The sequence below is a fragment of the Vombatus ursinus genome, unplaced genomic scaffold (assembly GCF_900497805.2).
Source record: "Vombatus ursinus unplaced genomic scaffold, bare-nosed wombat genome assembly UNPS02004691.1, whole genome shotgun sequence".
NCBI classification, from domain to species: Eukaryota; Metazoa; Chordata; class Mammalia; order Diprotodontia; family Vombatidae; genus Vombatus; species Vombatus ursinus.
The window spans coordinates 4,090,522-4,102,901 of record NW_020944469.1 but is presented as its reverse complement, the minus strand read 5'-3'; the positions used below and the strand labels follow the sequence as shown (position 1 = coordinate 4,102,901).

General features: G+C 49.4%; 1 protein-coding gene across 1 annotated transcript; it reads right to left on the bottom strand.

The window, feature by feature from the left end:
• Positions 1 to 2,646: 2,646 nt before the first annotated feature.
• Positions 2,647 to 11,700, bottom strand: LOC114026476 (uncharacterized protein CXorf21-like). The gene is made up of 2 exons (XM_027840201.1): positions 11,392 to 11,700; positions 2,647 to 6,505 (listed from the first exon to the last, which is right to left on the bottom strand). The coding sequence occupies exon 2, from the start codon at positions 6,461 to 6,463 to the stop codon at positions 5,549 to 5,551; it is 915 nt and encodes a 304-aa protein (XP_027696002.1). The 5' UTR covers positions 6,464 to 6,505; positions 11,392 to 11,700; the 3' UTR covers positions 2,647 to 5,548.
• Between the last annotated feature and the right edge of the window lie 680 nt (positions 11,701 to 12,380).

The window sequence follows — 12,380 nt, the reverse complement described above, 5'->3', positions numbered from 1 at the left end:
GAGGCTGAGAGGTTAAGTAACTTGCCCAGGATCATACACCCAGTAAGTGCTGGCAGTCAAATCTAAACAGAGGTCTTCCCGACTCCAGGCCCAGTTAGCCATCTCTCCATTGCACCACCTGCTGCCTCTATGAGAAAGTGTTAAAAAGTGAGGTAGATGGGGGTGGGGGGTGGATAGCCAGCTGGCCAGTTTGACTTGACCCTCTAAGAGCACACCCAAGGAACTGGCTAATTTTACACGTAAGTGACCATGCACTGCTATATGATCTTAACTTGTAATTTTCATTTAAGAACTATACGGATTTGAGTTGTGTTATGTGGGTTGCTTTGAAACCAACACCCAGCTTGGAGTTATTTACCTTTTGGTTACTCCATTTCCCCCTTATATTACTCCCCCTTCCTAATAACCCCAAATTTACCAATATTTATCTTCTAAAGAGGAAAAAAATCAGGACTCTCTCTAGAAAACAATGCATGTATGGGCCTGATCTTGCCTTGAAGTCCCATAGCAAGGTAAATGTCCCAGAAGACCACTGCCCTGGACTCTTCGTGGCCACAAACCAAACTGGCTCTGACCCAGGTCAAGAAGGGGAAGGCCAGAGAGCTCTGCTCTTCTCCAAAGAGCCTCAGGACTGTGTTGTCCTTGGTATCAAAGACTCCTGGGGGGTCAGCTTGTCTGTAAGCCCGATCCAAAGGTCTGCGACCACCATAAGCCAAGCCAGCCTCTTTCCAACACCACTGATCCTTGGGCCTGTCTGCAGATTGGGGAGGAACTTGGGCTGAATTGCCAAGAGCTGGTCCAGATCTAAGGGTGAAGGTGCCCTATGGGGAGCTGGGAGAGGAGAAAGCACTTGGATTCCCAGTCAGACTCAGGTTGGAATCTCACCTCTACTGTTTGTAACCTAGTTTACTGCATGTCCTTGGGCAAATGCCCCAGTTTCTTCATCTATCAAATGAGGGGTAAGACGAGATGGCCTTTCTGAGGTCCCTTCCAGCTTTAGATCTAGGCTCTTATGGTCCTACTGTGTGTTCAGTGCAATGTGAGGCTCTGAAGAGGACACCAAAGAAGGATAAGGGAGGCTTAGTGGTACAGAAGAAATTGTACAGGTTCTGGACTCAGAGGCCCTAGGTTCAAATCCTGCCCTGATGCTTATTACTTACACAAGCTTGGTCGTCACCTAACTTACTTAGGCCTCAGTTTCCTTGCCTGTAAAATGAGGGGGTTGGGCTCAAGGGCTTCCTGTAATTCCTTTCCAGCTCTAACTCTGTAATCCTATGTGTGACCTTGGGCAAGTCATTCCATGTTCCTGGGTCTTTCAGCTCCCTTATCTGGAAAATGAGTAGTTTGGACTAGTCCAGTGGTATTAAAGCCTGTAGAAACAGAAGTCATTAATCCATACATAAGGATCCTTGCAGCTCCCAAGTCGACTTAGTTTTAAAATGTGATATTCTCTGTGCTTTGTTATGTGATTCATTTTAACGTGGTTAAGGCTGCAGTTGGGAGTGTTGTCCCACTGGCTTCGTGTCTGACCCCTCTGAACTGGATGGCTCTGGAGCTGGAGGTGGGGGAGGAGGGTGACCGCCGCTCCAAGGCGGGCCACGCTGGGCCAGATCGTAGCCTGGTCTGCTCCTTTTTCCCTACCTTCCTTGCCAGTCACAAACCATCTGTCCTGTTTGGAGGCACCAACCTGCTAGCTTGCCCTGCTCCCAGCCTCTGCAAAAGCATATGGGGCTCCTTACCGATTAAGGGTTGTGATGGAAAGGGAACCACGTAGGCCAGGCAAGGGAAAGGAATCATCTGTGACAAAGCACGGTGTCCCTGGTCCAAAAGCCAGAGCCATATTCATGTCATTCAAGTCCTGAAGTCTGAAGAAGCAACCCATCACGACTAGAAATGGCACCAGGCTCATCATCTTCCCTCCTTTCAGTAGTATATTGCCTATTCCACTTGCAGCATGACTCAGTATCTGGCACAGAGTGCTTGGCTTGGAGGCCTGTGTGACCTGAGGCAAATGATTTCTCTTCTCCAAACCTCAGTTTCCTCATCTGTAAAATGGGGAGAAGAATAGCACCTACCTCACAAAGTTGATGCCAAGACTAAATGAAATCACAAACATAAAGGGCTAGGGAAATCTCAGCCTTTCAGGGCTCAACTCAAGGGTGACCACCACCAGACTTGTCCTGCTGCCCCCTCCCCATTCCCAGCTGTTGATGCTTCCCACCATACACTCAGAAGTTACTTTGGATACATTTTATATAGTTTCTCTGCCTACATGCTGTCCCCCCTCTCACTCCTCCCAATGGAAGCACCCTGAGGACAGGCATCAGTTTTTCACTTTTTGTTTTGTTTTATCTTTCTATCCCCAGCACTAAGCATAGTGCCTGGAACAGAAGAGGTGCTTGAGAAATGTTTATTTGAGTTAAAGTCTCATTTCTACTATTATTAAGAAAGAACAAAGGAACAATTAGATGGGTTTGGCACCAGAGAGTAACCTAAATTACATTTTTTAATTAAGGAGTAGGTTAAAAGTGGCAGTATCTTGTTCAAATCCGTGCACGCACCAGATTGTTAGGACAATCACTTGTTTTGACAAGTTAAATGTTACTCTAAATATTGTGTCGCAAAAAAAATTCTCTCCACCAGTGATATTGGCTGATTAGTCTTTATTTACATCAACAAAGTTGATCTATTTGAAGCATTAATTAGTTTTACCATTGTGGTGGCCTTTCCATTAAAAACAAACTCTAAAAAGAAATAGAAAAACAAATGTTTGCTTGTCAGTATTTTCAATTCACTGTCAGTTTTTTCCAAAATCTTGACCCTTGGGACTCTTCTAGGAGTCTCCAAAGAGTTCAAGTCTCCCAATAGCTGGATGAGAAGGGCAAGTAGGGTACACCATTCTCACTTAAGAAGACACACCACAATCAGAACTCCTACCACAGAAATTCAAAGTGCTTTAAAAACATCTCATCATTTTAGTCTTCACAGCCCTACTTTAGGGTAACTACTACTATCCTATTTTACAGAAGGGGAGGCGGAGGCAGAGACCCCAAGGAAGTGGCCATGGTTCCATGGTCCATTAAGGGAACTCTTGTCCTCTTCACCAGCCTGCCCATAGCAGGGGTGGGTAAGAATGTGTGCCAACCAACCTTCCCAACTTCATGACTTTCAAGGACAAGAACAGAAGGCCTGGCAAAAATAAGCCTGTAGGCCAGCAAGACGGGGGGAGGATTGCGGCTTTGTTTGCAAGCCAACATAGGTATCTGCCTCTTCCAGGAATATTTTGCTAACTTTGGATTTCATAACCTTATAAAGCCATTCTGAGCTCTATCCTGGGCCAGCAGCTGGAAATCTCCTACAAGCAGACTAGAGGATGACCCAACACCATTGTCTAGCCTTACAGGCAAGACTGTGGATCCCACTCTGGTGAAAGGTCACCAAGGAGCCTTGTCTGCCCCATGGCAATGTGTAGTCAGCCCCCTTTCTCCGTCTTCATCTTCCTCCAGTGTCCCAGGAGAAAGAGTGCTGCCCTTGGAGTCAAGGTGTCTGGCTTTGAGACCTGGCCCTGCCTCTCTAGCCTGGTGTGACTTTGGACAAGTCAGTCACCTGCCCTCTCTAGACTCATTGTCCTCTTTTATAAAATGAGCTGAGCTCTGATGTCCCTTATGGCTCTAACAATCACAACAATGAAAAAATGCTGCCAATGGCTATCGCAAAACAGTACAAAAGCATCAAGTTTCAACACACCAAGTACACTGCTCCATGCAGCTCACTTTCCCTCTCCACGTCGTCAGAGCCCAACAGAAGCACTGGCTTTGGAGTCAAAGGACCCGGGTGCAAATCTCAGATCTGCTAAGTATTAGCTATGTGCCCTTGGGCAAATCAACTCCTTTCTCTGGACCTCAGTGTCTTCATCCATAAGAGGAAGAGAGTGAAAGATGCTCTGTAAGGCTCATTCCAACTTCAGGTTCAAGGATCTGAGGAACTGAGCCAGCCAAGTCATCTGCCAGTACCCCCACTAAGCGCAAGAAGGTGACCCTGGGCTCTCCAGGGTTATGCTCGCAAAGTGCAAGTGTGGCCAAGTCTCGGAACCACTGAGGGTTATCTGTGGGCCTCGAATTCACCAAGTTCCTATAGTCCTTGGGGCAATCACAAGCCAATGTTTCAACCACGGTGGCTCTCTCAGACCCTGTCCTAAATCAGAGATGGGTGGAGCCCTGCCTCAGTGGACAGCGGCCTGTTGGTGAAGCCGCTAGTCTGTGAAAGACCACTCCCCTCAGTGGCCCACACTCAAGGGTAAATGGCGTCCTTCACTGCAGGACTGCTAAGGGGGTGTGCTGACCCTGGCTCAGCCTCTGGCTGTCTGAGCTGCCTGGGCTCCCTTGACTGTAGTGGCAAACAAAACTGCCAAAGGAAAGGCAGAGGCAAGGGAGAAGTCGGGGAGTAAATGAAGCAGGCATCCCTTTGAAGCAAAAAGCGATTGAGCATGTCAATGGTGCCTCTGTCACAAAACACAGGAGTTCACCATTTGAAGGAGGTTTCCGAACCTACTGAAGTGGACAGACCCATCCAGCTGTCTTGTGGTCCGAAGACCTGGCACTGAGTCCTGGCTCTGCCACTTCAGGAAAAGGTACCCCAGGAAAGTCGCTTAAACTCTCTTAGGTCTCAGTTTCCTCATGTGAAAAATGGCACTAACGGTACTTGCTCTCCACACCCAGGACCAGAGACTAAGAGCTTGAAGGGACCTTCAAGGCTATCACATCCAAACGTTGATTTTACAGATGAGGAAACTGAGGCCCAAAGAGGGAAGACAACTTCACAGAATTCCAGACTCCCAGGATCTCTGAGTTGGAAGGGTTTTCAGGGACCATCCAATTCAATCCATACCTGAAAAGGACTCCTCTCTGTACCACCTCCTAGTGCTGCACAAGAGGCCTTGAGTCTCTGCCATATGACAAGCAGTTAAAGGAAATAGGAAGGTTTAGTTTGGAGAAGAGACTGGTGGGGGGGAGACAAACGATTACTATTTTCAAGTATTCAAAGGGCTGTTATTAGGAAAAGAGATCTGATTTGTTCCATTTGGCCCCAGAGGTCAAAACTAGACATATCAGGCACAAGTTAGAAAGGGGCAAGTCCAGGTCTGATGGAATGAAAGGCTTCTAGAAGTACACTCGGTGACCTCAGGAGGCAGGGGCTCCTCCCTTCCTGGAGGGCTACACCAAGAAGCTAGATGGTCCTTTGTAGGGTGTGGTACAGTAAGGATTGTTTTTTTGCTTCCAGGTTGGTCTACATGCTTCAAAGATCTTTTCCAGCTAAACAATTCTGCAATTTGGTGTTCCTGTCCTAATGGTAGTAGGCAATGGTAGGGCTTCGATTTCAAAGTGGGTCCAAAATAGCTGAATTCAACACCTTTCCACTGCACTTGTCAACTTTGAACTCTCGAGAAATGTCTCCCCACATACAACAATACCTCCTCCCCCATCCCTGAACTGAAAAGGCTACTGGGGCAGTCAGTCTTCTGCCCCAGCAGCAGCCCAAAGGTTATCACCTACACCTTCGGCAACTTCTCCCACTTTGTCTGACTGGAGATCTGCAGGTTGGGAGTGCTGAGCTCTGAGCTGTTTCCTTTGGAAGCATAGTACAGGCTGCGCAAGGCCATAGACTGTAAGAGGGCCTCTCGAGCTCGGGACACCTCAATGTTTTGTTCTTGTGAGATCTGAAGGCTGATGTGACTCAAGTTGTTCATCAGTAGATTGGAAGCCACAAGACTGGTCACAGAGTGGCATCGGGTCAAGTTCTCTTCAAAAACCTGCTTATAGAGCTCATCCACCTTTTTTTCCACATAGCTGTTAAGCATTGAGTTGGACAGGGGCTGCCTATGCAGGAGGATGCTTCTTTCTCGAACCTCATCCCCAGGCAGGAACTTGTATGCCACAGGGGGCGGCCTGCTGGGGATGGAAGAATGGCCCAGTGGGATGTCCTCTGAGAGAAGCAGTGGCCCGGTGAAAGCCTCATCATGGACATGGTCCATGAAACAACCAGAATCATAAGCGTGCCCCACTCGATTCCCCCCAATATGGAGGTCAGGATAGTTCTGGCAGATGCTGGTGCAGGACCACGAGCGATACAGATCCAGCTCGTTTTCTTCTGGTGGGGCTCTTTGGGGGATCTGCAAAGCTGCAGATGCATTACCCTGGAGGGCTGCCCCCTGCTGGCCCTGCGGCACCACCCCATCTGCCGATTTCTGCAGGCACATGTCCTTACTGTGCTCCGGGCAGCTTGCAGGCCAACCTTTGGCCAGCCTTTTCACTTCAGTGGAGGGAGGCTTAACATCTTCGCTCTCCAAAAGCTGGTTTGTCCAAGTTTCCTTTTTCTCTTTGGGGTTCTGCTTACATATGTGTGTTTTGTAGGGCTTAGTGTGTTCTCGGTACAGGATACCGGGTAAGAAAGCTTCTGCTAGCATTTTGTCAGACAAGGCTGCTAACCAGCAGAGTGCAGTATAACCCTAAAAATGAAGAATTCACATAAGACATACTGAGCAAATGGGCAGGGGGGATTCTAGCAGAAGACGTTTGGTCTGCAGATTTGGTATGATCGGGCACCCATTTTCTTATTGATAAATTACACACACACATACACACATACATACACACACATACACACACATATACACTTATACATATATACACTCACATACACATATACACAGGCACACACACGAACACATGTACACACATACACATAGAAACACATAATACACATATACACATACTCACATACACATACATACACTCACACACAGGCGAACACATGTACACACATACACAGTCACACATATGCATACACTCATATATATGCACACACACACACACACACACACACACACACACACACACACACACACTGCTAGCCATTTCTGGCCTATCTTCTGACCAAGCCGCCCCCTCCAGCCATCATCCTCACCTCTCCCCACCCCATAACGTTGGAATCTGCCCTCTCACTGCCCGGCTCTGAGAGGCAAGCTTGTCCTTTCCCTTGCCCAGGCCTCTACCAACTTGCCCTTCATCTCCATACCATCCCCTACCCTTTTCCAGCTCCCCTTGATGACATGATATCTTCCCCCATTAGAATGGAAGCAGGGACTGGCTTGCTTGTTTATATTCGTACTCACTGGGCTTAGCACAGTGCCTGGCACATAGTGCTTAATAAATGCTCGTCTATCTATTATTCTATGTGCATTATAAAATTTCCACAAAAACATCCACTGAAAATGGATGAGATCCAACATTTCTTAATTTACTAATAAACCACTAATCTATTAAGTGTTTCTGTGTGGGCCAGGTACTGGTAATGTAAGCACTAAAAAGCTTCCATTCTGATGGGGTAGACGACAAGTACAGATAAAAATACATCTGGGACAAATGTAAAGCAAACAAACGGACATAAAAAAGAGTGAAACACAAGGCCCCTAGGAAGGCAGCTTGAGCAGTTTTATGAGAGCAGGAAAGACTTTGTGCAGAAGGGGGTGCTTGAGCTCCATCTTAAAGAAAGAGAAGGCCTCTAAGGGAAAGGTGAGGAGAGAACATATCCCAGGGATGGGGGATGGGCAGGGGGCCCCCATGGAGAAGGGAAATGAACCAAGAGAATGCCAGTTGGGTCTGGGATGGCAGAGTGCAGAAGAGGGAGTAATGCGGGAACACTGGAAAGATAGCTTGGGGCCAGGTTGGGGAGGGATTTAGAAGCTAAACAGAGGAGTTTGGTTTGGTTTGAGTTATTCTGGAGGCCATGGGGACCCACTAGAGTTGGTTGAGTAGGGCAGTTGCATGATTAGATCTGTACTTCAGGAAGCTCGATGTGCATCAGTGTAGAGAATGGACTGGAGTGGGGAGAGGCTGGAGGCAGGGAGACCAAGCAGGAGGCAGCTGCAGTAATCTTGGGGAGAGGAGATGAGGGAGCTGTGGAAGCAGAGAGAAGGGGTCAGATGGGAGAGATGTGAAGGTAGCAACAGCAAGATCTGGCAACTGATTGGATACAAAGAGCGAGGGAGAGGGAGGGACCGGGAATGACATCAAGGCTGTGGACCTGGGTGAGTGGGTGACAGAAATAGGGAAGGAGGAACAGTTTAAGGGGAAACATGATGGGTTCAGTTTTAGACACAGTGAGTCTAAGATGTCTGTGGGAGATCCGGTTGAAAATGCCCAATAAGCAACTAGTGATATGGAACTAAAGCTTAGTGGAAAGACTGAGGCTAAGTATGGAAATCTGGAAGTCATCCATATAGACATTGACAGTTAAAGCCGTGGGGTCTGATGAAGTCACCAAGAGAGGACAGAAGGAGAAGGGAAGACAGACCACGACAGAACCTGGGAGAACGGCCACATTAGGGGCCAAGATTGTGGGTGATGAGTCAACAAAAGAGGCTGGGAACAAGTAGTAAGACAGGAGGTAAATCAGGAGAGAACAGTATCAGGAAACCCCAGAGACGAGAATGTCCAGGAGAAGGTGGTCAACAATGTCAGATTTTGCAGATGGGTCACTCTGGATGAAGACTGAGAAAACATCATCAGATTGGATCATTAAGAGATCGCTGGTAACTTTGGAGATTGTACCTTCAGTTGAGTGATGAGGTTAAAAGTCAGACTACAAAAGGCTGGGGAGTTTGAGAGGAGAGGAGGTGCAGGCAGGTAGACAACGTTTAAAAGAAGAATGGCTAATGACAGGAGGAAAGATATAGGAGATTGGTGAGGGAATGAAAGGGTCTAGTGAAGGGGTTTTTAAGGATGGGAGAGTCATGTCTGAAGGCCGCAGGGAAACAACCAGTTGATAGGGAGAGATTGATGGGGGGGGTGACTGAAGGGAGATTAAGTGACATGTAGAGGAGGTGGCCTTGACCACTCCCTCTTTGGAAAAAACTGGGGGAAAGGAGGAGAGAATGAAAGATGACAGAGAATGAGACAAGAGGGAGCTCAATTTTTTTTTCAGTAAAATAAGAGTCAAGGTCCTCAGCTGAGAAAGAGGGGGGAGGGAGAGGTGTGAGGGGCTTCAAGAGTGAAGAGCAGATTTGGAATAGCTTCTGCAGGAGTGAGATAGGGAATCAATTAGGGATGAATAAAAGAACTGCCCTGCTTCAGTGAGAGCCCAGCTTTGGTTGGAAAGTCAGCATGGTTGTGAGATTTCCTCGAGCTTTGTGCAGTATCCCCTGAGTAGGAATGAAGGAGGCAGATGGTGATGAAATAATACCTGATTCCAGACTTAACAGGGAGTCACTGGGATTTATTGGGTAGGGGAGTGACATGTTCAGGCCTGGGCTTTAGGAAGATCATTTTGGTAGCTGTGGGGAGGGGGGAAGGCTTGAAACACGGAGGCCAAAGAGGCTATTACAATAGTCCAGGAAAGGGCCGATGAGGGACAGAACTGAAGTGGTGGTCATAAGAGCAGAGAGAAAGGGACATATGCAAGAGATGTTGGAGAGGTAGAAAAGACAAGATTTGGCAACTGGTTAGATATGGGGATTATGAGAGTGAGGACAGGGCTGACTAGGAGGGGTGGAAGCTGGGCGACTGGAAGAAAGATGGCACCCTCAAAATAGTAGAGTTTGGAAGAGGTACCATTGGTGGGAAAGGCCATGGGATGTTTGCTGAGGAAGATCACATCCCAGTGATGCCATTGGCCCAGCCTGTAGGACTCACTTCACTCCCTCCCAAAACCAAAAGGGGGAGGGAGGGCCCTTACTCATTCAATGGTGCTCAGGGCACCTAGCCAAGCCCTGAGGTGATTTGGGAGCCAAGGGGTGGAAACACCGAGGGACACGGTGGAGGGGGATGGGGTTTTGCCTGGATCTGGTCAGGTTAAAGACAACCGTGAGGGGCCAACCCTACCTGGGCAGCCCTGGTGGGCCAGGGTGGGAGGGGATAGAGTGGAGTAGCCTTGAGTGAGGATGAGAGAAGGGAGTGGTGTTGGAAACAAGCCCAGGATTGTCACTGATGCCATACCACGTCTGCTACTTTGGAGGACCTGGCTACAGACAGGTGCTTTTAGGGAAGCTGTGTTATATAGACAAATGGACGCTGGCTTAGGACTGAGAAGGTTCACACCCTCCATGCACTGGCCCCCGGGCCCCTTCCTAGTCAATCTCCCATCATTGCACTTTTGTCCTGACCGTCCCCCATGCCTGGAGTGCACTCCTTTGCCTCACTGCCACTCCCTTCAAATCCCTGGCTTCCTTCTAAGGCCCAGCTCAAGCCAGTTCCTAGAAACAAGGTCCTTCCTTTTAAAGCCCTTCACTCCCCAGTCCTAGCCTGCTTTTCCAGGCTTATCATACATTATTACCTTGCATGTGCCCTCTTGCTTCTCACACACAACATCCCCATCTCCCACCTCCATGCTTTTGTAGGGCCTGTCCGCACTCCTCCCTCCTCACCTCCACTTCAGAGAATCCCCAATTCAGGTGCCTCCTCCTACATCACCTAACCACATCAGCTGCTAGTGCCCCCCCCATTACCTTGTCTTTAATTTATCTGTAGCCTGTATTTACTTCTATGTGCACAATGGCTGCACCATAGATCAAAATCACAATGAGCCCCTAGGAGGGACTATTTCATGCCTGTCAGACAGCAGACACTTTTTTTAATTGTCGAATGAATGGATAAAATAAAAATTCAATTAAAATATAAAGCTGTATAATAATTAAAATAATCTACATCACTTATAAATGTTCCCAGCACAGTACTAGAACCTAGGTGTCCTAGTACACGAGGTTCCTACCACACTGTAGGCACTGGATCCATGCTTTTATTGGTATAAGGAACTCCCTCCCTCATGAAAGAGGCACTGGTGCCCGGGCACTATTACCGGGGACCGTCTCTTCTCAACTTAGCCTAGAGAGCCACTTAGAGATCTGAGGGCTTAAGTGGTCTGCCCAGGGTCACACAGCCAGCATGAGTCAGAGGCAGGACCAGAACCCTTTCTTCATGGCCAGCTCTCTCTCCACACTGCCTGGGCATTGTACCACCCTACAAAGCCAACAGCTTCCAGGGAAGTGGGGGCCAAATATGCCACCAATTACTAATTTTTTTGAGTCCTAGGCTATTGGCAAGTAAGGCTAGCTCAGAGTGGGGCATGTCACTGTCCCTATTCCTAGGGAGCTACTTCTGTTTGGGATCTTGCCCAGGGCTCCATCTGCCAACATACCCATTTCCTGGCATGCCTTGAGCAGCCCCTTCCTTGGAGTCACAGGGAGGCCCTAGGAGCTTCCCCATATTCGAGGCCTGCAGGAGGGCATTTCACACAGAACATACCTGGCCCTTCCTCTCTGTTACCGTCCTAGGCTGTGATCTCTAAGCGTTCCAGGGCAAACTCCTTGGGGACAGGGTTCAAGGGCCTGAGGCTTACCTTGCTCCAAGGTCCCAGCAGCGCAGCACATGCAGCCACTCAGGACTGGCTGCCTTTTCTTGGTTCCTGCCAGAGATAGCCCTGACCACAGAGCACTCCTTCCCCTTTGGTGGCCAACCCAGTGGGAGAATTGCGTGAGCTGGTCACAAGGGCAGTAATGACAGGGCGTCGAAAGAGGATGTGGTAATGTGCACCCTGAGGGCCCAAGGCCAGGGTTTTCCCGGGAAGGGGGGAGATGACCCTTCTTCGGGGGAGTGGAAAGAAGCCCCCCCCACTTCCGCCCCGGGATCTCACTTCTGTCCTCAGGCTGCCTAGGCGCCCAGACACCCACCCCGACGGAACCCTCCGGGCCACTGGCTGCTGGCATCCCCGTGGGTACGGCCCTTTCATCATCCTTATGATTCCTCACACCAAGCTGGGGAGGGAGGGTAGGGGGGTGTTGTGCATATGGGATAGCGAGTGGTAGAACAGGCAGGGCCCCAAGTCGGCCCTGGGCTTTTGACAAGGAAGGAAACTGAGGCTCAGAAAGCTAGGGGACTTGCCCAAGATGCTACGGCCAGTGAGCGCCACTGGGGCGGGGCACACCCAGTGGGGGGAGGGAGAGGGGAGGGAAAGGGAGGGAAGGGGCGTGGACCGTCGCTCTCTTCAACTTTCCCTACCACTCACTGGTTCCCGTGGCCTGCCGGAGCTGCCCGGAACACTGCGGGGGCGAAGGGGGTGGAGGTGGAGTAGGAATGTGTTTGCGCATGCGTAAGTAGCGGAGCGGGCGGGGGCGGAGTTGGAGGAGGAGGGACAGCGGGTAGCGCCCATCCCATCGTCGTCTGGCCGGGCCGGCGCGACCCAACCTCGGCTAAACTGCTGCTCAAATAGCCAGCTTTGTGCGTATAACCCCGCCCTGCCTTCTGCTCTCAACTTCCTTCTCCACAGTACTCCTTTTAACTGGGAAGACAGCGTGACAAGGCTTCAGAGGACCTGGATTCGAATCCTGC